The 26822-nt window shown below is 41.3% G+C and overlaps 1 protein-coding gene across 3 annotated transcripts; it reads left to right on the top strand.

The window, feature by feature from the left end:
- Positions 1 to 84: 84 nt before the first annotated feature.
- On the top strand, positions 85 to 26696 carry lmtk2 (lemur tyrosine kinase 2). 3 transcript variants are annotated; one of them, XM_071473814.1, is made up of 15 exons: positions 85 to 223; positions 533 to 681; positions 7546 to 7679; positions 7889 to 8042; positions 8404 to 8480; positions 8814 to 8932; positions 9255 to 9342; positions 14136 to 14266; positions 17155 to 17239; positions 19113 to 19234; positions 19980 to 20129; positions 20293 to 23356; positions 23486 to 23618; positions 23707 to 23965; positions 24371 to 26696. In XM_071473814.1, exons 2-15 carry the CDS (start codon positions 579 to 581, stop codon positions 24393 to 24395), a joined length of 4644 nt encoding a protein of 1547 aa, XP_071329915.1. In that variant the 5' UTR covers positions 85 to 223; positions 533 to 578; the 3' UTR covers positions 24396 to 26696. The 3 variants fall into 3 exon arrangements, with proteins under 3 accessions (XP_071329915.1, XP_071329913.1, XP_071329912.1); XM_071473812.1 differs by having other exon boundaries at positions 145 to 681; positions 23707 to 23961; positions 24367 to 26696; XM_071473811.1 differs by having other exon boundaries at positions 145 to 681.
- Positions 26697 to 26822: the final 126 nt, after the last annotated feature.

Raw genomic sequence — 26822 nt, 5'->3', positions numbered from 1 at the left:
TCTTCAGCTTCGATACAAAGTGCTGGGTTTACATCGGTTTACATGACCGATGAAACATGTCGAAATTGATTGGCTATATGCGTTTAACGCGAAGATGCTCTTTGTTGTGATTGGCTCAAGTACTTGACAATCATGTGAAGTTAACGCCCTATTTTGTGATGTGACGTTGTACAGGAACATGGCGCTTTGGAGGAGAGGTGTACGATCATAGTCAGGGCTACTGGTAAATTTCGTTTGGCCTTGTTCTTTTAAACAACACTAAGGTACATACATCAAAAATGATAGGTCGTGAAAGGTGATCGCTCCTTTCGTCTCTATGGACCACGGAACACTACATCTGGTGCGGTGTTTGCTGTCGTCAGCTGAAACTGTTAGCATTGACATGCTAGCTAAGGCTAGTTAGCTGGCTAACAGCAAGTCGCCAGACAAACAGAAGATATGCTTGTTTATGTAGCTTACACTGACGTTAAAGTCATTATAATCAATGATTAAAACACTTTATTTAGCATCAAATCGGCCATTTTTTGTTTAGGACGACGATTCCAGTTAGCTAACATTTCGTTAGCTAGGCTAGGAGGATGGAGAGCCGCCATGGATATGTTTTGTTGCTGGCCAGTGGGATTTTTCTGTCGGCGGTTTGGCTGTCTGAATGTGCCCCTCTTCAGTATCCTCACAAATCAGGTGAGACAGTTCACTGCAAGCTGATACACAGCTAAGCGATTGTTTGCTCACTCACTATAACTGCTGTCTGTCCAGCTGCTTAGCTAGCAGATGTTTCTGTCAGCTAATATCTTCTGGCTTGGGCAGCTGTTGCTAATCAGCAGCTAAAAGCTAACAACACAACAACCTGGCTGCATTTCCTGATAACCAGTGAGTGTAGATATGGACACTTGAAGTAACTGACTGTTGTTTGTTTAGTCACAAGCGGTTTAGAGAATAGCAGTTCCACTTTTTTTTGTCCAAATTGGACAGGTAATATTGATAATAATGAGTGATAATAAAGGAAAGTAAAAGCATGTCATCGTCACGACTCAGCTAATAGCAAACTGGGAAACATAAACATTCCTCATAGAGGGCTCAGAAAATACTTATTAACCTACTCTAGTTTGATTGTGATTTATATTTAACAGAAATATGCCAGTCTCCAGGTACCAGTGATGTGTCTGAGTTAATATAACACAGCCCATTGTAACTGCAGGCTCAGAGATGTTAACCTTTCAGTGGGGTTGGTCCACTCACTGACATCTAACACAGTTTATAGGACAATAGAATGAATGTTGGCCTACCAGCATGGAAACACTGTTTCTTCATGTTATAAAATGAACCTCTTTGATGTTGATCAGTGTCATCATACTTTGCCTACATCACAGATCAGCGTTCTTGTCAGGGGTGTGATCATTTGTTTATCTTAGTAATTATTTATAAGAAATAGTTTGCCATTTTGTTAAATGCCCCAAATCCTTATTTTGTTGATTTAGAGGGTTTTATACAAACAGGAGGGAAATGATTGTATAAAAACAGTTCAATTCCAGCAGTTTTACTTGCGATACTAATGTTTTATAATTGGTAGTGGATGAACAGAAAATTAATAGATGACAATTTTGATAATCATTTGTCAAGTAAACATTTCAAACATTTGGTGGTTACAGCTTCTTGATAAGGGTATTTGTTTGTTTCCTTTTATTTTGTCCCAGTGTAAATCAAATACTTTTAAGGGAGAAAAAAATAGGAATGTCAAGATCTGGTATCACATTTTTGATTAATAAAAAAAAAAGTAGTGAGAAGTTGAATCCCTACTGAAAATTACTCATTTTGAAAAATTAATTACTTGCTCATTAGTTGCAGCCCTAATGCCGTGGATGTTATAAATCTGCAAGAGAATGGTTTCTCAGAGCAAGATGTTCAGTCACTTTGGCCTCTCTTGGTATAATCTGCTTCCTTGAGAGAAATGAGTAGATGCAGACGTGAATATGTTGTAGTTAGGGTTGGTAATGTGTAACTGTACCAAATTCCAGTCTTATCAGGACTAGTCAATGATTAGCAATGGTGTTGGTTGCATAATACAGGAAAGTAACGTGACAATATGAGCATGACTTTTATGCTTTTATTACATTGCAACCTCTCCTTTGCCCCACTTCCTTAGTCTTCATTTAGCAGTGCAAACAGATATGGTTGAGAAATACTTAATTGTATTGTTTAATATTTTGATTTAGGTTAGGGTTTATGGTCGAGATCGCACGTATAAGACAAGAACTGAGCTAGTCACTTGCAAAGCCAGTTTTCAACTTACATGTGCTCTGTTTACACCCATCAAACATGGGCAAAGGTAGATAGGTCAGCTTTACTGGAAATGCCAGTGTTTTAACTGCAGTAACAACCAGGTGATAATAGTATGCCTCGCCCGTCAGTCAGGTTGGACATTGGCCTTAACCTTCCCCTACCCTGCTTGGTGATCAGTGTCTACTACCTCAAGCCATAGGGGATGCTGTGATTACAAACCAGCCTATGCCTTATGCTTTCAGAGGTCAAGGCGCCAGTCATTCCAGCTGCTTGCTTTATCTTTAACACCAAATAGAGGAGGTTTTGCATTGTTAGAATGTGGCACAAAAGACAATGTCTGTATGTATTATTGTTGACTAATCTATATTGTTTTTGTTATTGTTTCAAAAGTGGAAACAATTCCGATTTGATATTGAAAATGACAGAGCAGTCTTGTAAATATGGATCCTTGCAAGGGCAGCTAGAAGTACTGGCTGCTTCAGATGTGGGGGCTCTGAACTTGATCGATGTGGCTCGGTGCTTCCCATCTCAGCAGCCAGACAAATCTTATCTGGACCCAAACAGGTCAGCCAGACAATGCCATATTCCATCCTATACATAACTGACAGCACAGACATCCACTGTTGTGCACGCTGGTGGGTAAAAGCTGCAAAAATGGGTCAGCTCCTCCTCTGCATGAATGCCTACTGAAATATGCAGTGAAACCGAAATAAGACCTGGCAGCTCCCTGCCGTATTGGTCCCAAAAACCAGTTGAGTCATTTGGTGGGGCCTGCCAAGTCATAATATGAACCCATGACTCAGATAAGGCTTAAGCGAGGAGAACTGATCCCATGTAGAGCTGCCGTGACCCAGCCCCTGTTTTTTTCGATCTGACTTCTGCTGCAGCCTCTCCGGGAGTCCTGCTCTGCCTGGAACCCTGTTGCTCCGCTGAAACAGACAGGGGGTGTTTCTATCAAAAAGCTGCCAGCAATTACAGCTAAATGTTTTTCTCCAGATTGTTGTGAAGTTGAGATTTATGTTGAGGCAAGTTGTAATAGCCTCTGAACGATTGCTCCTGCTAATGACAGATGTTTTTATAAGTTGTAAATGTAGATGGGGGAAGTGTTTGTGATGAAAAATAGCCACAACATATTGTGGAGCTTACTGGAACAGGGTCAGTAGGTCTGGTTTATCATTAGCTTGCTTTTGGTTTCATGATGGTAGTTACTCTTGCCAGTGTAGCGCATGTTATGAAACATAGGGATCTCATATCAGAAAGGTCCATTGCCAGGATCAAGCTACATGGTATCAGTTTGATAATGGCTTGATCTGATGGACATGTGGCTCTGGAAAATAGATTTTGCTTTGGGAAAGACTGTCCCTTCTTTTTTTCAGTCGCTCTTCAATGTGCCATAGTGGGAGACCTCAGGCTGGGGTTTCTCCTTTGGTAACCACCAGGGTTTGTTGTGTGACATGGGAACAGTACAGTAATGCCTGCAGTAGAGCATCTTCTAACTTTGGTTTACAAACATATGCTAAGCCCCCGCCAGTGACTGTCAGCATCACAAAATGCTAAATCAGTTCTTCTCACAGGAAGGCGCAGAGCAGCGAGAAAGTGTTTTTTTTTTTGGTTTGTTTTTTTTTTCTTTAGACATATTCCATCATCATTTAAGCTCCGCTCAGTTTCTGTCTTATTCATCAGCATTTCTTTGTCCATGTGGCTGTTTTTCCTATGGTTGGAAAAAACACTTTCTTGAGCGGGTCATCAAAGATTTAGATTTAGCAGAGAAAGCCTGGCCAGTGCTGTGTCCGGCACACCTCACGATTTTTTTTTTTAGCTATTGTTCACCCAGGGCGACCCTCTTCCTCTCCATCAGACACTGTTAATGTCTCTAGATTTTTCCTTCTGTCGCTCTTCCTCTTCTTATGTTGTGGCTGTGTCTCTGTTGTAGTGTTGTATGATAACAATAAGACTACATGATTATGGACGAGGTGGCTTCCCTTATGATAAGAAATTCTTTGTCATCCTCCTCATTCAAATTGCGTGCACTCAGTGGTTTTGATTGATGCTCGTTAAGAAGATGCAGTCAGGTTATGTTAGTTTTCATCCTGTTCCTAATATAGTATACAAACTGTCAAAGGCCTTCTGAGATTTAGCGAGGCCCCTTCATCTCCCTCCTGATGTCAATAAATTGCAAAGTAGGAAACACTTTAATTTAACAGTTGTAAGTACACATCTCCATTTAGAGCTACATCCACTGGGCCTGTGTCCTGACTATGGACCCATTTAATCTTTAATTCCTCTTCTCATCAATATTTCACTGCAGACAGTTTCTCTATTACAGTCTTTAGCACAGAGGAGAAGTGTGTGTGTGTGGATCCCAGTGAGACAGCCATCAGTTAGTAATGTAATCATAAAATGTCTGTGTTTCAGGTATTTACAGTTGGCACCGCAGTATATCTGTCTTTACTTTCCCTAAATGCTTAAGTTGTTTGTGGTCTCTTTGGCTGAGCATGATCTAAACAAAATTGACATTTTAATGTGGGCATCAGTTTTGCAGTAATGGTTTCAGTGCATTGAGGAAAAAGGCAGAGTGCAGAGTGGAAGAATTTTATTTTGAGCATGAGTAAAGAGAGCAGATTAAGCAATCCTTTTCTATTTTTGTCAGTGGTGTCTTGGCGTATGGTGGCAGACATGAAATGAATCTCAATCACGGCTGACACTTTGGGTATCTAATGCTCCACAGGGAGTTTCAGTGATTGCTGCTCATCTCATCTTCTCTCTAATAGGCTGTGCTGTCTGGATAGACAACTGCTCCCTCTGACCAGACCAGACTGGTAGTAAGATCACTGCTCATGTTGACAGTTGGACTACTTCTCAGCCTCCCCAAGCTCTTATCACAGGTTTATTTTGTGGGGATATTTTATTCATGAACATCTTGGGGGAAGGCAGGATTTGGTACCAGGTTAATTAAGTCAGTTCCACGCAAGACCTTTGGTACTGAGGCCACAGCGTTGCTCTACAAAATGCTAAATCTGAAAACATGATTAAAAAAACAAAAACTTCATCCTCACTAGCTTTTCAGGTCTTTTCAAGAAAGTCCCATCCACACTGAAGTTAAATCTGTTCCTCTTTCACCTCTTTTTGTTGGCAAATAGCAGAATTATATATATCATCTAATCATCTGGTGAAGCATGTGACAAAATCTTCCCAATTTCTCTTGCTTCATTTAAAACCTTTGTTCTCAGTGTTTCAACATTTGTCTGGCATTCAAATGACTCTCTATTTCTTCTGTCAGACTGCATGAGTATAAAATTGACTCATCAACAAGAGTAGCTAAGGTTAACAGTTACTGGTATACTGCTGCACTGAAAGCAGCAGATCACAATTTTATGCTTGCAAAATACTTTAACAACCTAGAAAGAAATGTAGATTAATAGTCATTTCCTGTATTATGGATTAGGTTATTTTGGTATTCAAAATAAAATGGGCAAAAAGAGGCTTGGAGATGACAGAAAATTGGATTAACACAGCAGGACAGGATTGTGTCCTAACAAACATATTCCATCATTTGGAAAAGCTCTGTTTACACCATCCACGCTACAATGTGAGGACGGTTTGAGGTTGAGCCGCTGCGGGAAAAACTTCTGGTTATTGAGAAAGTTGAAAAATACTAGTTTAATGTAGACTGAATGCCAAAGCAAAAAGGGAAAGATGCATTTTTAAATTTATAGGCTTAGTGTAGACATATCAAATGTATTTATTCCAGAGGGGTCAAACTGTTTGTGTTGCAGTTGTACTCGAATCCCCCTCATGTGTTGATGTAAGAACATGAGACACCCAGAAGCAGGTTTGTAGTCTGGATGTATTCAGCACCTGCTTTCATGTGTCCCTGAAGCAGAAGGAGACTCAGTAGGTGTTGGTTCTCCCTCTAGCATGCAGGATGTACCTGACAAGCTCCAACCAGTGGGAGACAGAATAAACACAGGAGGGAGAATGGGGAGGAGTGTCTCACTCAAATTCTCGCTGTTCTTTCAGTGCACACACTCTGGCTCACTCACACATCATGCCATGTTGGGATACAATGCAATGGACAGAGATTATGTTTGCATTTATTGGTGTGACACAATGTAGGGTAAATACAATGTAACCTGCACATGGATTTAGCAAGTCACCCAGTGAGAACATGGGGATATCTCTAAAAGCAAATTCAAGCTGCAAGCAGGAGAGACTGACTCTAATTGCTTGTGACTGTTCACTCACAGTGATGATGACAAGGGATGCAGTGACCAGTAGTCATACCTTTCAAATGAACAGTTCAAAATGAGCAGTGACATTTTAGGAGATGAGAAAAACAAGGTGGACATGTGGTGAGGGAGCACAGTGAGAGGCGCACACCTACAGCCAACAAAGGAGTGAGCTTTTGTCAGAATTATCATGGCTGACTTCAATCAAATCAAATCAAATCACATCGCATCTGGTGTAAATACGGTTTTGCTGCCTAATGTTGTCCACTTTTACTTCCTGTAAGCGCCACTTAATCTGTGTTTTATACTTGAAAACACAGGTGTGGCATTTTGTATGTGAAGCTGGAAATCGCTGTCAGTGAAATGGGAAGCTTTAGCTGTGTAGATGTTGGCTGGCATCAGGGAAGTAGTGAGCGAGTAGCAGCTGAGCAGCACAGTGGGCGGATTACAAGGCTGCTGTCAGCCCTGACACTCGAACTGCTTGGCCAGCAGCATCGTCACCGGCGCAGACCCACACCTTCTGCTGCACCATCAGCTGCTTATCAGCAAGTGGAAACCCCCACAACTGTCTCTCTGAATGGCTGATGAGGGATGCAGTTTGGGGGTTTTCTCACCTGAACAGTCACAATAATTGTTTGGGTGTGTTTGCAGAAAATGTAAACCTTAAAAAAATAATAATTAAAAAAAAAAATTGCGGTTTTAACTCTTGATAGAGTCAGAATTGTTGTCTCGAGTGTTGCAGCTTGCGATTTCTTCCTGCTGCAGTTAAATAGAACAATAAGCTCCAGAAGTTTCATTGTAAGAGCACTGTGCAGGGTATTTTTGTTGTCAAGCTTAAATGTACCTTTGTTGTGGGTGGATTTAGAAAAAGAGCCAGCACACCCAGTCAGAGTGTACCGTATTACTGTCAAACACGATTATGTTTATGCTTGTAACTTAACAGTGCTGTCAGCTTCTTTTCTTTTCTAAATAAAATTTGAAGCACAGCTGTAAATGTGAATGATTTAGCAGTTTCTGTCTGTTTGTCTTATTTCAGGTGGAAGCACATGGGACCCTGCGTCTGTGTCTCTCTACTTGTCCCTGGTGGTGTCACTGACGGCTCTTGTGGCCTTGGTGGTGTTGCTTGTAAACTGTGTGACCTGCTGCAAGGAAAGGGAGATCAACTTCAAGGTGAGTGTCTTGGGAGGCAGGTAGCGCCACCTGCTCCCATGCAGGTTACACCTAATGAATACAGACTGGGAATGGATTGTGGTGGACGTCTATGAATTTAGGTTGTGTTGTGAAAGAAATACACTCATGTCGTAGTATCATGGCAAGCCCGTTTTGTTTTCCGTAATCCCACCCCTGATTTTTGTTTCGTTTTTCTTCTTTTGATGTAGGAGTTTGAGGACCATTTTGATGATGAGATCGACTTCACCCCTCCGGCAGAGGACACGCCCTCTATGCAGTCCCCAGCCGAGGTGTACACCCTGGCTGTGTCCCCCGTGGCTCTGCCTGGACCCCCACACCTCCAACCTCCTGCCCGCATCACAGGTCAGACACATGCACTCTTTTAACACATTTATACGGTGTCAAAACATGTTGTACACATTCAACATCTGCACATGTACATATCACACCTACTTTGCATAGATGTACAAATGACACATTGATAAAGGAAGATTGGTGTGTTTTTCCTGATCTTTCTGTGTTATGTGCCTTTTACACTATAATTGTAACACTTCTGTTGCACGTTAACAAATGATTACCACCTGATATTAAACACATTTTTGGTTTGGTGATTTAAATAAATCAGAGGTTTGTAAGGACCTTTTTAAGATTGCCACAGTTGTGCACCACAAATATAACTATTCCAAAACTCCAGGCGAGACATGTTCTGTGGTTGGTTTCACAGAGGGATCCACAAACTTCCAGGTTGCACGTCACAATCTGAGCTACATCCAGGAGATCGGCAATGGCTGGTTTGGCCAGGTAAGAAATTTTTTTTTGTTAAGTTAAGGTAACGGTCAGTTGAGTATGTTTATTCTATACAGCTTTTTAACCAGAGCAAGCTCATCGAGGCTTCTTGTATCATCTGTATCACAGGCTGCTTTTATGCTCTCAATCTGCTATAACTTGAGGCTTATGCACATATTCTTCTCGCTTAATGTTACAGTGTTACAATTTATTGCTATTTTTAAATGTTTCTCTCTGCAGTTGCTGGCATCCATTGACCTCTAGTTCATGTGCACCTAGAGGGATACATGTTGTATGGGCTTTTTGTCTGTATCATGTTGAGTTGAAAGTGTTGTCATGTATTAACAGGTCCTTCTGAGTGAAATCTACTCAGATCCAGGTGGGGCCAGAGTGGTGGTGAAAGAGTTAAAAGCTAATGCAAGTGCCAAGGAGCAGAATGACTTCCTGCAGCAGGGGGATCCATACAGGTATATACAGTTTTTTTCTTTTTGAACACCTCTACTCTCTTGGCTGAGTACTGTAATTATTTTTCAGCAGTTTTTGTCAGCTGATCTATTGTTTGATTGTTAACTATTTGATTGATTTGTGATGGTATTTTATATTTACCTCAGTTACTTGTGTAGTGTGACGTGCACATAGTAAATGTGGACAAAAATAGCTTCTATTACATCACTGTAAAGTTAGCAGCACCCTCTACCTTTCTTCTTACACATTGCATCAGACCTAATCTCATTCAGAGTCTTAAATTTATTATTTTAAATCTCGGGTTTCATGTTATTTTGTCTTCAGAGTGCTGCAGCATCCAAACATCCTCCAGTGCCTTGGACAGTGTGTTGAGGCCATTCCTTTCCTGCTCATCTTTGAGTACTGTGAAATGGTGAGTGGCCACAGTGGTGAGCTCTGCTAAATGTTATTTGTGAGGCATAAAATACACCATCAACCACCGGTTAATGCACAAAAATTTGAGTGTGTATGATTTGAAAATAGTTCAATAATATCTGTAATTAATCACCCTGTTCACAGAAATGAAATTGATGTACTATAAATCTGCCATGTGTAATATCTCAAACTTTATTTTGAAACGTTGTATTGATTTTCCTCCATTTAACCTACAGCCTTTGTGCACTCATGTCTAATGATTCAGAGATGGTTTATTTGCTACTTGCTATTTAAGCACATCCTCACTTAGAAGGCTTCATTGATTGGGAAATCTGAGAATTAGCTCTTGTCATTGTGTTAAACTCACACATTCATAGGTCAAGACCTCTTAAATACTGTCCAGCAACAATGCATAGCTGACCTGCCCCACTGGCAATCTGGGCAGAAAGTTTACCATCTCAATCCCAAATTAGCCCTTCCTTTGATCTTAACATATTGATGTGACTCAGACTTCATCATGGCAGCTGATTTATTCATTAGTGTTTGTCTTTATCTATTCTGAGTGGGCCGGCCCCTTACTGCAGGGAGACCCCCCCCCCCCCCCTGCCAAAGTCACATAGCTAGTCTGAGCCTGGGACTTCTCACATTCCCACCTCGCCCAGTAAAGCAACAGGCTCCATTTACGCTCCTCTGGTGTCAGCTCCAACCAGTTGCTGTGTTTGGACATTTTTATGGGTTGCACCTTGTGTATTTTGGAGACTCTTGGAGTTCAGTCTTAAGTAAACTAAGCTGTTCCTAAAGAAACCTATGGGGTGCTGAATGTAAGGTGAATAATGCAAGATGCCAAAAAACTTACGTAAAAATATACACCACCTCAACATCTGCTTGATTTATCTTAATAGGATAAAGTTTTATGATCAGAAATGTAGCACTCATGGTTGTGTAATCTTAGCTTTTTGTGCCATGGGCTCTAAATAATTAATTATTTAAGTAACAAGAAAAATAGAAAACACTACATTTCAATGCAAGCCAATCTGTAATCAATACTAAATGTGATCAGACTGGATTTGAAGGTGTGTTCAAAGTACAGCCTCAAAACGTACCATAGAACTGAGTCAACATTCAGTCAACCTAAGCAATAGTCTGGACAAAAACTGAATAATTTAAGTGAGCAAATAAAATTGATTCTACCATTACTATTGCATTACCTTGAAACAATGATGTTAGCTTATTGTACGGGTGTTTCTGTTTTTCTTGTCACTCAGCATCTTCATGCTTTTCTTCCAAAGTATGATGCCTTGTTTTCTTCTTCTTCTTTCTTTTTTCTTGTTTGTTTCTACATGTCACCTGTTGGAGTCTGTTATGATTCCTGTTAGGTTGATTGACTGTAAGGTGTGTGTGTGTGTGTCTCTCGTTAAGCAAGCTTATCATATCTGTATTTCAGTAGAATATAACTCTTCAACTGAAATTGCTGAAGTTTTGAAGATTTGTTCATGCAGATCTGTATTAAGAAAGAAAAAAGAATACTGCAACAATTAGACAGGACAATGAGTTCTGCTCTTGGTCTGACTAGTTGTAGGGAAAACGGTTATTTCTTCACATTTGTGAACCAGTGCCTCTAACTAGTATTAAAACTTCAGAAATAACCTAGTTAATTTTCATCTATACCTGACTCTACTGTTGTATCGAATGACCCAGCTATAAATTATCTTGTGTGTATGTGCGTGTGTGTCTGGGTGCACAGGACGGGCACTAGTCCACCCACTTGATGCCAGGATACAGGATGCCCTTTATCATGGTTACCACGAAGGAGTTGGCACAACCTGAGCCATAAAGTTAGACTTCACAGTTGTTTAGAGGGAATCATCACATTCATCTAGTGGCTTTAAATCTGCATCTTATGTAATGTATTAGTTGCGCTTGTGCACGTGTGCGCATTTTCATTTTTGCTCCTCGGTTGTTGAGACGTACTTAATATTTTTATTTGCAGGAAACAGGAAATGCATCTCTGCTGTTTAGGCGACACAAATAATTTGGCTTTACTCTGCTTCCACCTTGGCTTCCCATTTGTCCAACCTGGTAAAGCGTCCAGCAGGATCCAGTTCAACTTATCTTGCCAGACATTACATATCTTTGTTGGGTCAGAGTATTGTCAGCTGCCCAAGCCTGGCTGGTGTCCTGGCATTGTGGTCTTTCCCAGCCAGCTCTAGTAACATCTCTTGACAGGAGATGGAAATGAGTCAAAGTGAATGAATTATCACAAGTGTGTGCGAGTCGTTATGGATGATGACGTGATGAAGAGCAGGTCCTGTTTGTTGAGGGTGATAATGTGTGAGGCAAGCACAACTGAGTGATGTCTATGCTCATTATCACTCGCTGGATAGAGTTTGGAGCCCTTTATCCAAGTGGAACTTTGTTTGTCACAATATGTGTTTTCTTTTTTCCATTTTGTTCCATTTGCATGGCCTGCATTTAAACTTAATGAAAACATAAAGCATAATAAAATGTAGTTCATGTAGAAGCAAGTGGCATGTCAATCCTCAGCTCGATGTCGAAACATGAAATGGGACACTGCAGCTGCGCAGTGGACAAGGTGAATCCCAAAAAGCCAATGGACTGTGACGTTCCCTCCGACAGCCTGATGATTGATGGTGGTTTTTCTGTCTTGTATCACCCGTGCTGGGTAACCCTGACTCAAAGCATTTTAGACATCAGAATACATCAAGCAACTGGTGCAGGGGCCACAGAATGTCACATACCATAGTGTGAGTGACAGCTTCTAATGCATGGATCTCCTGCCTGGTGCCTGGCCAGCATGTTAGTCAGACCCTTCTCTGGTTCAGGGTCTCGGATATAAGCCAGCTGACTTTTGGCTTTTGAAAGTTGTTGATCATTTCATTTATTAGGGTTGTTAAGGCAACAATCCTTGCAGTGTGATGGAAGTTCTCTCTATGTTATTGTCATGGCACTCATGAAGTTATACATTACTGACCAATGCCTTTAAGTGTACTGAGCATTATAATTCACCTGTGGGAAAAGTTGCCCTTATGTGGTCGGTGTCTTCTTTAGGCTAATGAGCCTTTTCAGATCTTGCTCTCTTGATACAAATTAACTCTTAAAATGAGTTTTCATTTAACGAAGATTGCTGGATGGTTACGCTCTTGTCCTTGATGACCAAGAAAAGTTTTAGGGTAATAATGTTTCATCTTTTGAGTGATTTGCTCCATATTTCACATTCCTTTCAATGCCCCATACTCTGTTTAACTTGCAAGTAAATAATCAGATTATAGCCTGCTTCTAATTTCCACTGGCAGCTTAGGGAATAAGCACTTCAAATAGCTTGAAAATGTTTTCTTTTTACATAACTCGACCATGTGGTGGCAGAGCCAGACATGAATCTGTGCACTGGGAACTTGGCACGTTCTTGGTTATTCACATGTCAGACACAAGGCCTAATTGTTTTGGCCTTTCACCATTAATGTTGTTTAATTAACAGCACTGGATCCTCCCCCTGGAACCCAGAGCTAATCACCTGCTGCAGAGCCTTCACAAATAAAGACATGCAGACGGCATCACTATCACTTACCATACATTGAATATAGCTCTTCCGTGAAAACTCCTTCTGAGAGCTCACTTTTTTTTTTTTTCTTTTATGTGTGTGAAAGTGTATACGTGTGTGTATGGGCGGTTGAATGTGGTTGAAGCAAACAAATAGTGCTTACATAAGACGACTGATCTAAGATGCTTGTAGTGAGATAGCTCAGGGAAAAGTAAAACCTTTGAAAACACACAAACACAAACTTGCGCGCTCAGTAACTGCATGTGACTTGACATTTTTCACAACAGCGCCTCATATCCTATGTGACTCTAGTGTGTGTACAGTATGTTCTTAGCAGCTAATTCCTCAGGGCAGCTCTGTTCTGCTCGCTAATCGGGGATCTTCTTTGCTTCCACTCTGTGGTGAACATGATCTCAAAAGCACACATAACCTTAATGCACATACACACTTAGGAAGATTTTAAATAAGCTGCTCAATGAAACGCCCACTATCTCAAGTTGTAGCTCTGACTTTGCTTGCACATATTGTAGTGGTATATCAGAAAGGCTCAAAGTACAGAACACTGTATTGACACTCTCTCAACCATTGTACATGTTCATGAATGATAACCACAGGTGTCTGCAGAAAATTCCCACCCAGCCCCGGGTTGTGACCCTGGACTCAGTCTGAGATCTTAGTTGAGATAAGCCTCTTCTTCCAGATTGACTTTCTTATATCAGCTTCTCACAGCTCTCGGATCAGTCACACTGGTGAGCTGACATGTGACATTCTAACATAAGACTTAATATCACTTTCTAACCCAGTGTGTGTTTACATCTGTGTTAATTTATTGTGTTGGGGTGTAATTAATGCTCAAAGTTCCTCGTCCTGCTTCCCTTGGTCTTCTCTCCCATCTGCTCTTGAGCTCCAAAACTCAACTGGACACAGGCACAGTTTATTTCACTGACCTGAGCTGGACTCTTTTATTTATAAATCCCTGTGCCACAGGACAGACGTCCATCAAGCAGCGTTACCCTTATTTGGTCCCCTCACACATCAGCAGTGAGAAGTGCTGAGGAGACATGAACAGCAGAGCCTACTGCCCCCATGTGGTGGTCTCTGCACAATGCATTGAAATAGGACCACTTTTTAAATTGCCCCTTAGAGCTGTGATATAAAAAAGGTGGGAAGTTTATCTTTGATACTGATGAGCTAATGAAACTGTATGTTTGTCTTTGTGTGTGTGTTTGCAGGGGGATTTGCGGGGCTATCTGTCTCAGCAGGATTGGATGTTCAGAAATGCTGAGTTGCTGCAGCTGCAGAGGATGGCCTGTGAAATTGCTGCCGGTGTCACTCACCTTCACAAACACAACTTCTTGCACAGGTAGCACTTCAGAATTGCAACACTAAAGCAAACGCCCAGATTTTCCACCCACTAAGCTAAGCCATGTCTTTTTTGTACCACTTTTTCTGTCAAGGCAATGCTCACTCTTTCAGTGACAGCTAGACACAAAGACATTGTGATTACACATTTTACTTACTCACCGATGCCTCATGTTTGTCACTGAGCCATTGTTTTTATGCTTTTGTTCCCCAGTTTAATTAACTGAATTGTTACATAGATATCTTACACATCTAATTGCATTTTCTTTATTGCTGCCCTAAGTGTTTTGATCAAAGAATGCTCTTCCACATTTTTTAAGGTGTGTTATAGATATGTAATATCTTCTAGTAAGTGACAACAGCCATAAAGCTCATGAGATATGACTGTAAAGACTTAGGTCAGCTGTTGGTTTTACTTGAGTTCTTACTGTCTACCCAGTCTCAGGAGTACTAGTGTTCTCCAAAAAAGGTGTGTATAGCAGAGAGGCTCCGTTTCATTTTCATTTTTACCCCAGCAAGCACTGGATGTCTGGCTACTAGCAGCCAGCAGGGTACAGGGGGTGTTGGAAACGTGTGGCTTGGGGGTAACATACGATGAGCAGCTCATCAGCTCTATTTTGCATGCTCAGAATAAGCTCAGAGGGTTCCAATTACACAGCTCCCATGCATTGCCACAGTGTCAGCTGTCCACTGCCAGAAGGATATGATGATTCTGCGCTTTGCTTGTAAAAGGATAGCCTCATATTGGGTGTTGTGTTTTAATCCTTGTTACAACTCAAAGGAAGTACTGCAAGCTTTCCTCCATGTGAGCTAATTCATTTTGACCTATTTTTTAAAATTAATTTACAATTGTAAGAATATTTCTGTGGCACTTTCAACCATAAAAAAAGGTTAGACAAATTGATTGCAGCCTCATGCTGGCAGAACTGAATGAGAGACTGTGTTGATGCTGCAGCACCACAAACACAAAACCCTCAGGGCAAGTGGTGTGTGGGCTGATATCCAAAGCTGAGTCTCCAGCTTTGCAACGCAAGGGTAAGAGTGGTGCTGCAGAAGAGCAAAACACATGCTGCACCATGTCATGAAAGAATACTCTCATTCAGAAACTGAGGAGGCATGGATCAGTGACGGCTCTACAGGGCATTGCCAAGTTTTGAGATTTAATGTTTTATAATTGAGGTTTGGATTATTATATTCTACTACAGTTTAGATTATAAAATAATGAGTTGTGTTTGTCAGTATTTACTGGGTTTTAAAAAAAGCCTTAGCTTGCTACCGGGCTGTCAAAAGCTTGAATCACATCATTAAGTTTTTCCTGAAATTGTTCATTATTCCAGCACTTATTCAGAGAATTTCATGTGATGTTATAGTGTTTTTTCCCTTTTCCCTATTTGTAGATCTTTGGTTGAATTCTGGTGACTGTGGAGGAAATATTATCCCCATCTGTACTCGTGCATATCCTTGATCTATAAATAGGCCTGGCATAGCTTCTATGAACGTTTAGCATCATTGTCCTGCTGCCAAATGACATCATCCTCAACAAAACAAGAAATTATGGCAGATTACTTCTTTCTCTTATCAATATGCAGTTCATCCTGTACAAATTACTAAATCCAAAATCAACAAACAAGTCTATGATACATTGAAAATGTGTGTCATAGTTGTACAGTTCAGCTGAAGAGGAATATTGTCAAATGTCTTATGTTCAACCAAAAGTCCAAAATCTAATATTCAGTTTACAATTATATAAATCTGAAATCTGCAAATATCCGGCAAATTTTTCACCACTTTTGTTTGGAAAATGACTAAAATGATTAAGTGATGATCAAAGAAGTTGGAAAAAAAAAAAAAATTGTCAATCAGCTAATTGATAAATGGACCAGTCGTTTTGGTTCGTCTGTAGAATATATACTCAAACACTAGAACTTTTTACACTATATATTAGCTTATATGTTAATATTTAGTTGTCTTTTCCTCTCGATCACAGAAATTCATTTAACAGCTTAAGTAAAGGTACACCAAACTGCACACATGTCTCATGGTAAGGGACTGATCACTGCTACACTACATATTAGCCTTGTAGGGTTAACATGTTGGTCCCATGGCTCTGTTGCTGTGTTACTGTATGTTGGGCCTTCAGCCAACAGCAGGGGACAGGGGGACAGGGGGACAGGAGAGTTTAAAATAAATCTCCATTTATCTTACAGAGGTTTCAGTGGCTCTGACAGGAGCTGGGGCATGTGCACGCAAGAATACTGGTGTCAGCAGTGTTTGTCGTTAGGCGGGTGAAAGGGACTTGGAAGATGTGCACAGGGAATGCTGGAGGGCTAAAGAGAAACCAAAGCCTGTTTCTTCATTCAGTGTGAATTAACTACCATATGTGTGCTTAATGCGCTGGGACAGCCTCATAGCTTCTTACGCCCTCTCCTGGGTGACACACAAAAGGTTTATATAGCCTCTGTTTCCCTCTTGAAACTGTCCTGCTGCTGTATGCATGAGTCAGGAATAGCCCATGTGTGAGTTCTGTTGCAAGGTGAAGAGCAGAGGCAGACGCCTGTCTGCAAATTTCCTGTAGTAGTCATTTAGGATCCTTGCCAGTTTCCTCTGTCCTCAATTCTTGCTCTGTAACCTTAGCCTTTGAGGTTAAGAGCAGATGGTGGATTCCTTTTTGATGTTGATAAGATTAGTTGTGTGTTCACTACACACACTGGTATTTGCATTAACTTCTCTTTTTAGACATAGGCACAAGCATCAGCTGAATATTTTGATATAAGTGATGATCCTAAACTTGCCTGCAAGCTTCATAATCAGTGAAAAATTTGGTAAATATGATTGTGTAAAGTGTCTAATCCACTCCTACATGTCATGCTTTTCTCCATGCTGTCATAGTGATTTGGCTCTGAGGAACTGCTACCTGACTGCAGATCTTACTGTCAAAGTGGGAGACTATGGAATTGGACCCTACAGATACAAAGTAAGCTGTAACCCCATTCAGTCTCGGATGCTTTCTACGTAGAGGTTGATTCATCTCATTACTGTTTTATGGCTCTGCATATTCTTGTGTCAACACCAGCACCTGCTCACGCAAAGTCACATTAGACTGGTCTGTTGACTAAGGCCAGTTTTAGTTTTGCTTTTAAATATATACGTAAAAAATATACATTTAAGGGCTGATACAAATAATTACGGTAATTTAGTTGCATTAGAATTTGTTGATGAAATACAGATACCAGCAGTGATCCAGCAAGACTAGTGTTGTCTTTGTATGTATATATATTTTTTATGTCATTAAACAGAGTGAAAACCCTTGCATAAAGCAGCTGCTCAAAATCAACTTTCCGACATATTGCCTCACACTGTGGATATTAGAAACTTGGATACATCAAATAAATGCTCTAAATGCCAAATGAAAAGACACTTGAAATTTTGTGTGAGATCCCTGGCTTGTAGCATGTTGCCAAAGCCCCCTACCCCCCCTCTTTCTCCCACTGCCTACTAGGCACAAGTGGCCCAAAGACAGTGGTCCCTCTGAGGTTAACAGTGCCATCTGGAGTCTTTGTGTGGCACAAGAGAAACTGTACCCTGCCTTAATCAGACTAATTCAAAGCCTAAAAAGCCACCACCCCTCAGACTTACTTTGACCAAAAACTGTTGTAGCAGTGAGAATAATCAGCTAAACAAGATCCCATATAAACAGACATATTCTCATAATTAGTGGTTTACAAACAAGCAATGAGAAGGGCAAAGTTAAAACAGTTTTTAAAATGTAAATGAAGTGAACAAAGTTTAGCAGTTTGAAGCCGGTCAGCTGTGTTTTCTGTTTAACCTTTTAACAGAAAGCGTGTACAAGCCCAAAAATAATGTTCCCAAAGTAAAAAGACTGCTGTTCTTCAAAACCTTTTATTGCAGTCATAACCCTGCTTACCTTTTAAATGTAACTCCTTAAATTATATTACCCAAAAGTCAGAATGAGTTTAAAAGATACAGAACCAAAGTTACAGAGATGCAAACATGGCAGAGATGTAAGTTTTTTTTCACCTTGTGTATGTTTTTGGGATCACAAAGGCCATATAAGATCTGCAGTGTAAAAGGCACTTTGGAGCCATAGCCACAGGTCTGAGCCACTTCTGTGTCAGCAGCTGTTTCACCTAAAATATTTTGCGCAGATCATCAGAATCAGGAGATTTGGGGCTTTCAAACAGTGTGTGAAGATTGTGTCTGGTGCAGAACAAAACATGCTTAAAGTAGCACTACCAGGGCCAAACCATAGGTGGGTGTATTTACAAAAAACTAAGCACAGCCTAAATTTAACAGGATAGCTGAGAAGTACTCCACTTATTGCAGCTTATGAACTTCAGATTTATAGCTCAATTCTGGCTATTTGTTGAGCTTTACTTACAATTAAAATCTGTCTTTGTGTAACCAGCTCCAGATGACCTGACAGAAAATAAATAAATTCATCATAGGCTGTGCAGATGTTTGCCTTTGATCAGTTGCATATAGCACAGAAGCATGAACATCGTCTCCTCCTGTAACTTGACATGCTGCATGTGTCCTCAGGCGGTTTTGTCTGCTGCATTCCTGAAATACTGCTGATCTGACAGTTTGGCTGTCTGAATTTAATACTCATAAGATAAGGTCACCCAGGGAATCTATTTCTGTAAAGAAAGGGAGAGGCAAAGTGAGCGCGCAGTGCCTCATTGACAGCTAATACACAGCTAAATCTCTAATGTTCGATTACTTTTAATAAGGTTCTATGATTATTTTCAGTGTCTCCTAGAAATGATAAAGGTTTGTGAAAGTAAAACACTGTGTCTGACTGAGGTTTTAATTTGTTTTTACTATAGGAGGATTACATCATCACAGAGGATGATGTGTTTGCTCCCCTTCGCTGGTTGGCTCCTGAGCTGGTGGGTGAGCGCCATGGGGGTGTGATTACTATGGAGCAGACCAAGCCCAGCAATGTGTGGTAGGTTCATGCCTGCAGCTCTACACTGACAGTAGACAACATTTTTAGAAGTCCATAACTCATAACAACTGTGGGTGAAACTGAATTTAATCCATATATATTTTAAAATGACACTCCTGAGAGAGAAGTAAAGAGTTTGAGGTTAACTTCCCTATTTTAAGTTTTAAAATCCATTAACAGTTATACTTGCTTATTGAATGTACAATAGATGTTCCACCTAGAACTATGTCATATACTCAGAATTTACATGTAAAATATATATAGAATGAGATAAAGTATCACATTAAGTTACTCTGTAGTACACGTCTGAGGAAAACAAACCCTTCCTGCTCAACCCAGAGCTCGTAAATTACAATCAGACTAATGTCCAAGGAGCAGAGAAAAGACACTGACACTGCACCACCTAAGCATCTCTCTACATTATACAGTCTTCTCAGCCCCTCCCTGACTTCATGACTCATTGCCCAAATGCTATTCGGTCATAAATTACGTAATTGCGTAAGGTAGTTCTAGTTACAAAAGCCACATTCGCCCTTGAATAAAATATATTGATGTTCAAAATGTTCCTCATATAAAGAGTAACTCATTAGTGAAGTGTTTGAATTAGACCCCTGCTATTGTAGCTGTGTTATTTATTATGTAGTTTATTTAAAATCACTGTTTTCTTTGCCTTGGATATTTGTAACAACTCATCTCCTGTCCAACAGTAAATTCCAACAGCTATTCTGTCCGCACTTGTCTGTAGGGCCTTGGGAGTGACATTGTGGGAGCTCTTCGAGAGTGCTGCCCAGCCGTACCCACATCTGTCTGACCGTGAGGTTCTCAATCATGTGATCAAGGAACAACAAGTCAAACTCTTTAAGCCACAGCTTGAGCTGCCTTACTCTGACAGATGGTGAGTCTTTGGAATATGTGTATCAGAACAAATCATATAAAAGATAGTAGAATAAAAATGAGAAACATATAAGTAGTTGAGCTCAAAATGGGTTTAAAATTATTTAGCCATTAAAAATATATTTTGTCTTAAAAATAGATGTCTGTTTTGTCTGTAACTGCAGGTACGAGGTCCTTCAGTTCTGCTGGCTGTCCCCAGACAAGCGGGCTACAGCAGAGGAAGTCCACCGTTTGCTTATCTACCTGCGCATGCAGGGTCAGAAGGACATAGAAGAAGATTTTGAGCAACGCTGGGATGCTCTCAAGCCTAACCCTTCCACACGGCAGACCACTGTTAGCCACTCCTCTTTCCCTATCCTGGAACAGTTTGCTGACGATGCCCTGCGACAAGAGATCGATGAAGTTCTTACTGTCACTGAAACTAGCAAAGGTCTCAGCTTTGAGTATGTCTGGGAGGCAGCTAAGCATGACCACTATGATGGCAACCATGGCCGCTCAGGCATGGACACAACGTTGAACTACCACAGCATGTTCTTTCCTGTTTCCAGCGCAGACATCCAGGCCCATTTCCCTGATCCTGCAGCCAGAGCAGCGAGCACAGAAAGTGGTAACACTCCATCGGGAATACCTGGGATTTTACCAGTGTTTGATGCACAAAAGCCATCAAATGGAAATGAATATTACATACAACTGGAAGAGCAAGGAGAGAGCACTGTTGGGGAAGATGCGAATAGAGGACAAGAAATAGACTTCAGTTCAGGCCAGCAAGACTTTGTTGTTCTCCAAGATGTCCGTCTAGATGAGTCTAGCACCGATGCTGACTTCTTCCACCAAAGCATTGACTCCAAGGATTCCTATTTACCCGACAGTCACATCTGGTCATCTCTTGAAAATGATAGCCCTTACCACACCAACATTTTCACAGAGGGAGGGTCCAAGCAAGACGACTCCCCTTCCTGGAGAGAGAGTTTTATGGAGCTTCCAGAGCGCAACGGGAACCCCTTCCATGAAGGTGCAACTCCAGAACTCCAGGAGGCAGGTGACAATAAGCACTATGGGGATTCTTTTTTAGGGGATTGTTCAGAAGCCACTCACCTGACAGATCCTGTGAAAGTGGAGAGGGAGAACACAGATGTGATGAGGCTTCTGAACTCTGAAAAGCTGACTGACAACTTTATGTTTCTCAAAGACCAGAGCCTGATGAAAGATGGATCTATTTTCTCAAGTTCACAGCAGAATTTTCTTTCCCCTGGCATAGTCCATGAACCAGAGGAAGCATTCAAAATGAGTTCTTGGGACAACCTTGAGACTTTAGGCAGCTTAAACACAGCAGACACTTATTCAAAACCTGCAGCAAGTAGCACATCCTCAAGACAGGAACTTTTGGACTCTCCAAGTATGAGCTTGGGGGAGTTAAGTCAGTCTCTGGTAGAAAACGAAACACTGGTGCCTTCCATTACAGTGGTCACAGAAGATGACACAAGCAACCAGCTGCCAGTTAGAAACAGTTCTTCCACTGAAGACCTTGGTCTCTTGCAATCCTCAGACAGAGGTATAGACTCTGGTTTTGATTCTACCTCAGAGAGGTTTGAGGTTATCATTGGTCAAACTGATGGCCACACCCCCGAATTCTCTGAAAGTGCCACGACAGACTCATTGTGCACAGATGCCAAAATTCCCAGCCTTGAAGACTACCTTGGATCCTCAGAGGATAGTGCTCAGCTCGTAGGAAGTAAAATGCCTGAAAACCCAGAAGTCCAAGCCATGTCCTCAGGCAATGGACACAGTGAGGACCTAACAAGCAACGATCTGTTAAGTGAACTAATTGAGGATGCAGATATAGAACTGGAAACCACTCTGTCTGACCATGAAGAATCCTTCATAGATACTAATGGACAACCTCATGTGAGATCTTCTCTGTTGGTCTCTGGGCCGTCTTTGGACCAGATCAGCCAGGACAGCCTGCTGGAAGACAGTATGTCCACGACTCTACCAACTGTAGACAATTCAGCTGAGACACCGGACTCTCTAGACTCTCTTGATATCCACAGGCTTGAGGAACAGGGAGAGGAGCTGAATGCTCAAATAGCTCAACACAAACTCCAGCCTCCATACAAGATATCAGACAGTGGGTATGAGACAGAGAACCTAGAGTCTCCTGAGTGGAATTTTCAACCTAACGTCAAAGACCACTCCCCTGTAAAAAACGGCATGAGTGTTGCCAAAGAAGAGGTGGAGACAGAAGAGTCTACGGCTGCAATAAATCTGGTTCCACCGGAGATCATCATTTCTGAAGCAGAGGGTGTGCTGGATACTCACAGTGAGGATGCTAGCGAGGGCCAGCAGCCGGATCATGTAGCTCCTGCTCAGGAATCGCTCATGGGCAGTAATTACAGAGACTCTGCCTACTTCTCAGACAATGAATCAGAGCCTGAGAAGAAGTCTGAAGAAGCAGCTGGAGGCCCTGCTGAAGTCACATGGCTGAGGAACTCAGCTGACGAGGTCAGCAGGCATACAGGAGGTCCGGCACTGGAGGAGAGAGATATGGATTCCTTATTCTCTCAGCAAAAGTCTTCTGAAGCTGCTGAGGCACAGGCTGAGGTTGGAGAAACATCTGATACTGATACTGGGGGCACGTTACTGGAGGCAGATTCAGATATCACCGAGAAATGTGAGAGGGAGGAAACCAACAGCCATAATGATGGAAACAAATCGGAGCTTTTCAAGGACGCAACATCTCCCGATCAGCAAAACCTGTCAGAAGATCCAGAAACCTCAACTCCCCTTCCTTCTGCTACCCCATCAAAGCCAGCCCCAGAGAGCACAGGTCATGCTAAACTAACCAGAACCTACGCCAGTGATGGTCATAAAATAAAAGAGCCTGACATGGAGGGGCGCTACCTGGGGAGGCGGGATGGCTCGGGTTTAGAGGGGCAGGAGGATGGCGTGGATGCTGATGAGGAGGATGAGAACAGTGATGATTCCGATGATGACATTCGTGCATATCAGCTACACAGCTCCAGCTCAGAAAGTGAGGATGATGCCGTGCACACAGTGCCGCTTATTATCTCAGATGACAGCAGGGCAAAGAACCTGAAGAGCTTGTTGAAACCCACCACCCTGAACATTGAGGCATCATCTTCCCCACTTGCTGCAAGGGGCGATGCAGACAACTCCAGAAGAGCTGTGTCTTTCTTCGATGATGTCACTGTCTACCTGTTCGACCAGGTAAAATATTGTCTATTTAGGCTTAGGGTTAGAGTTTTAGAGAGTGTTAGACTGTTAGAGTTATTTGCAGCAAGACAGGCATGTTTGTGCGATCATTCTAATTAAAATTATTGATGCATTCTGATTTAGGAGACTCCCACCAAGGAACTGGGTGACCACTCTTTAGACTCAAACAGTCAGGCGCCAGAGTTCAGCAGCCCAGTGCCCACTGCCAGCTACCTGAACCGGTTTACCAACTCTGAAAGCTCCACAGATGAAGAAGGTAACACCAAAACTGACCTATCGTATGCAGCTGCTGAAGAATTGTCCGTGCCATTACATGTTCTGACTCATTTGCTGAATCTCTACAGGCGGTGGCTTTGAGTGGGATGATGACTTCTCCTCCCCTGCACCTGCTTTCCTACCTAAGACGGATAAAGACCCAGTATCTAAGGCTATGTCCTCATCTGCAGCATCTCGCTTTACCTCTCCACCCCCTGCAGCAGGGCGTGTGCTGGAGCCCAGCTGGTCCACCTCCTCAAACTACTCCCGTTTTTCCATCTCGCCTGCCAGCATCGCTAGCTTCTCCCTGACACATCTGACCGACTCCGACATCGAACAAGGAGGCAAGTTGAGCATGGCCAAACACCCCACACTTAAACGCTTTCTTAGAATTAGATGAGAAGATCAATACCACTCGAATGAAAAATATGAAGCTCCAGCCAGCAGCCAGTTAGCTTAGCTTAGCATGAACTGAGGTCAGTCAGCTGACCTGATCTCACAGTAACAACATAATAACCAGATAAAACATGTTGAGGCTTTGTGCTGAACTAAGCTAACAAAGTACCAGACAGAAAATAAGTGGCCCTTTAAAAGTGGTTCTTTTTCATTGCAGTCTTCATCTCATCATAGACATTACTTGGTCCAAATGTATTAAGATGATATCTCGTCTTAAAATAATATGAAATAGTCAAGTTTGAGTGATATTCATCAGTTGAGCATGTTTTAACTTCCTCTTTTCTTCACCTCAGGAAGCAGTGAGGATGGCGAAAAAGACTAGCGTGATAAATGAAGGGACCATTTATCATCACACTATGGAGAAATGAACCTTTACTCGCACTTTTTTTGGGAATGGAGAACGGCTGAATAAGGACAAATGACACGGCTTGTGGGGCAAACCGTGGATGCTTCTCTCAGGCAGAACTGTTCTTCATGGTGTTGGCCATGAGAACAAAGGCTGTAAAATGACTTTCAGCAAATAAGACAGACAAGGCCCAGTCCCAGTCTGAGCCACATCACCTCTCCAGCTACATCAGTGTGTGTGATTTCAGTTCAGTGCAATTCCACTTTGGAAAAAAAACAAAACAAAAGATAACAACTAAAAACGGGCATAGCTTCTAAATGTTTGCTTTAAAGACTCATCAAGCGCATTCCAAGTGTTTGGCTGCTTCTTTTTGTTGTGTGTCTAAGTGCACTCCTTCTCCAGGACTTTTGCATCACCAAAAAAAAAAAAAAAGACTTTATGTTCTGAATTGATGGACACACTGGGCTGGCAAACTTATCACTACAGCCAAATAGGAATAAGCTCTTTGATTTCAGCAGACCTAAAACTGACGATCCAAGCTTTTTCTGTAACATAGTTAATTTTGCTCCTTCATGTTGTGCGATTATTTCAGTGGTTGCCTTTTTTTTTTTTTGGAAGAGGGATTTGTTTTTTGAAACCTTTTGCTGGGTATAGTCACAATCTCCAAGCTGGAGAGAAACTGAGTTGTATCCTTCTGTAGCAGCATTTGAAAAAGAAGGGCTGAAGTTTAGGAAGCGCCATCCATGCATAGGATGATTGGATAACTAACAATCCCTCATCTACAGAGGTGACACACGGTATGCTCCTTTATTTATGTTTGAAAGGAGCGTTTACAGTAAGTAGTTTCATAATTTTGAGACATCTCTGGGTATTATTAGACAAGGATTGTCAGATTAATCCTTTAAAGGTGGGATTAAATGAAAGACAATTTTGAGGAAAAGCTTAAACAAGTTATTTATGTTGTAATGCTTCATTTTATGCTCTGAAATGTGCAGCGAGTTGCTTGGATGGTTTTTGTCTCTACTACTCGTCACTGGGCCAGTGCCTGTTGATGCTGTAAAGACAGCTGCACTCCTCCATTTGCTATCACTACAAAATTTCAAATCTCACGTGAAGTGAGATTGTGTAAAAAAAAGTGGGAGATTTTTTTTTTAACTGTCAGAATGAAGAAATGTATCGAGCTGTTTGTAAACAAATGTGCAATGACTTTCATGAATTGGTTGAAATTTGCGTCAGAGTTTGTAGGGTGACCCGGTGAGAGTGGCGGCGTTTCTTCAGTAATGTGCAGGGAATTAAAGCTTCATAAAAGAAAATCACTACTAGAACAAAAAACACTGCTGCTTTATTCAAACTTCAGTGTCATGAAAAGAGTTGTCTGCCTTGGGCCTTTTTTTTTTTTTTTTTTTTTTTTTTTAACTTTGTGTCAAATTTAAGTAACCTGTTCAGATGGCATTCTCCTCCTATTTTATCCAGTTGAAATTTTGAGCATTTCATCATCATGTATCTAATGATTTGCAGGGCATCCATTGTTTCTGTGGCTGTACAGGGCTGGTTGGGGGATGTGTGTTTGTGCGTCATGATCAGTTTCTGTATAGAAGCATAATGCAAATGGTGATGGATCAAGATATGCTTCCCCTCCCCAAGGTTTCCATGTACAGCTATAAAATCAGTAATTTGAAACTGTAGGTTATACAGTTACTATACGGTTGTTTCCTTTTAAAGACTCAAACACCTTAAAGCTTTTGTCACTGGTGACCTGATGAACAGCTATACTTCACCTGTAGTAGATAATGTCCATCTCCCCCGCCCCACACAGAAGGCACTGTATCTTAGACAATGTTAACCTCTGTTTAAAAACCAGCAGCCTGTGCTTCAGTTAAACTTGAACATTTATTTAAGGAAATCTCGTTTTATTTGACTACAGTATACATTTGCTTAATCTTGCACATTTGAGAAATGTAACTTAATGTTGAACTGTACTGATGTATATAAATGTTTAATTTTTTTTGTCTGTAAATGGGAAATGATGTAACTGAGTTAATAGGTATGAGGTTTCATTTCGTAACTTAAAGCTGAGTTGATCAGAGGAACATATCACAGTCATTGGCTAAAAAGCAGTTAAATTAAGACACAGAAGCGGATGTGAATTCATTCTGTCCTTTAAACTTGTAGATTTTAAAAATATTTTTACTTCATATTGATCATGCTTAGTGTAATTGAATGAAATGTTTATAATTACACTGTTTAATATGAAAATAAATGCAAATGACCTTCTAATTACGGCTGGTATCTTGTGTGACATTTGTCTGTGGACGAGCTGCAATTAGTAAGTCCATGTGAAGGAGGCTGGTGTTTTCACAGGCAAGGAATGAGCAGAGGACACTAAAGTCTGGCTCTTATGAT

Source organism: Trachinotus anak, unplaced genomic scaffold (assembly GCF_046630095.1).
Source record: "Trachinotus anak isolate AG129_WGS33_773 ecotype Australia unplaced genomic scaffold, CSIRO_AGI_Tana_v1 ptg000003l, whole genome shotgun sequence".
Taxonomy (NCBI): Eukaryota; Metazoa; Chordata; class Actinopteri; order Carangiformes; family Carangidae; genus Trachinotus; species Trachinotus anak.
This window is presented reverse-complemented; position numbering and strand designations above follow the sequence as displayed.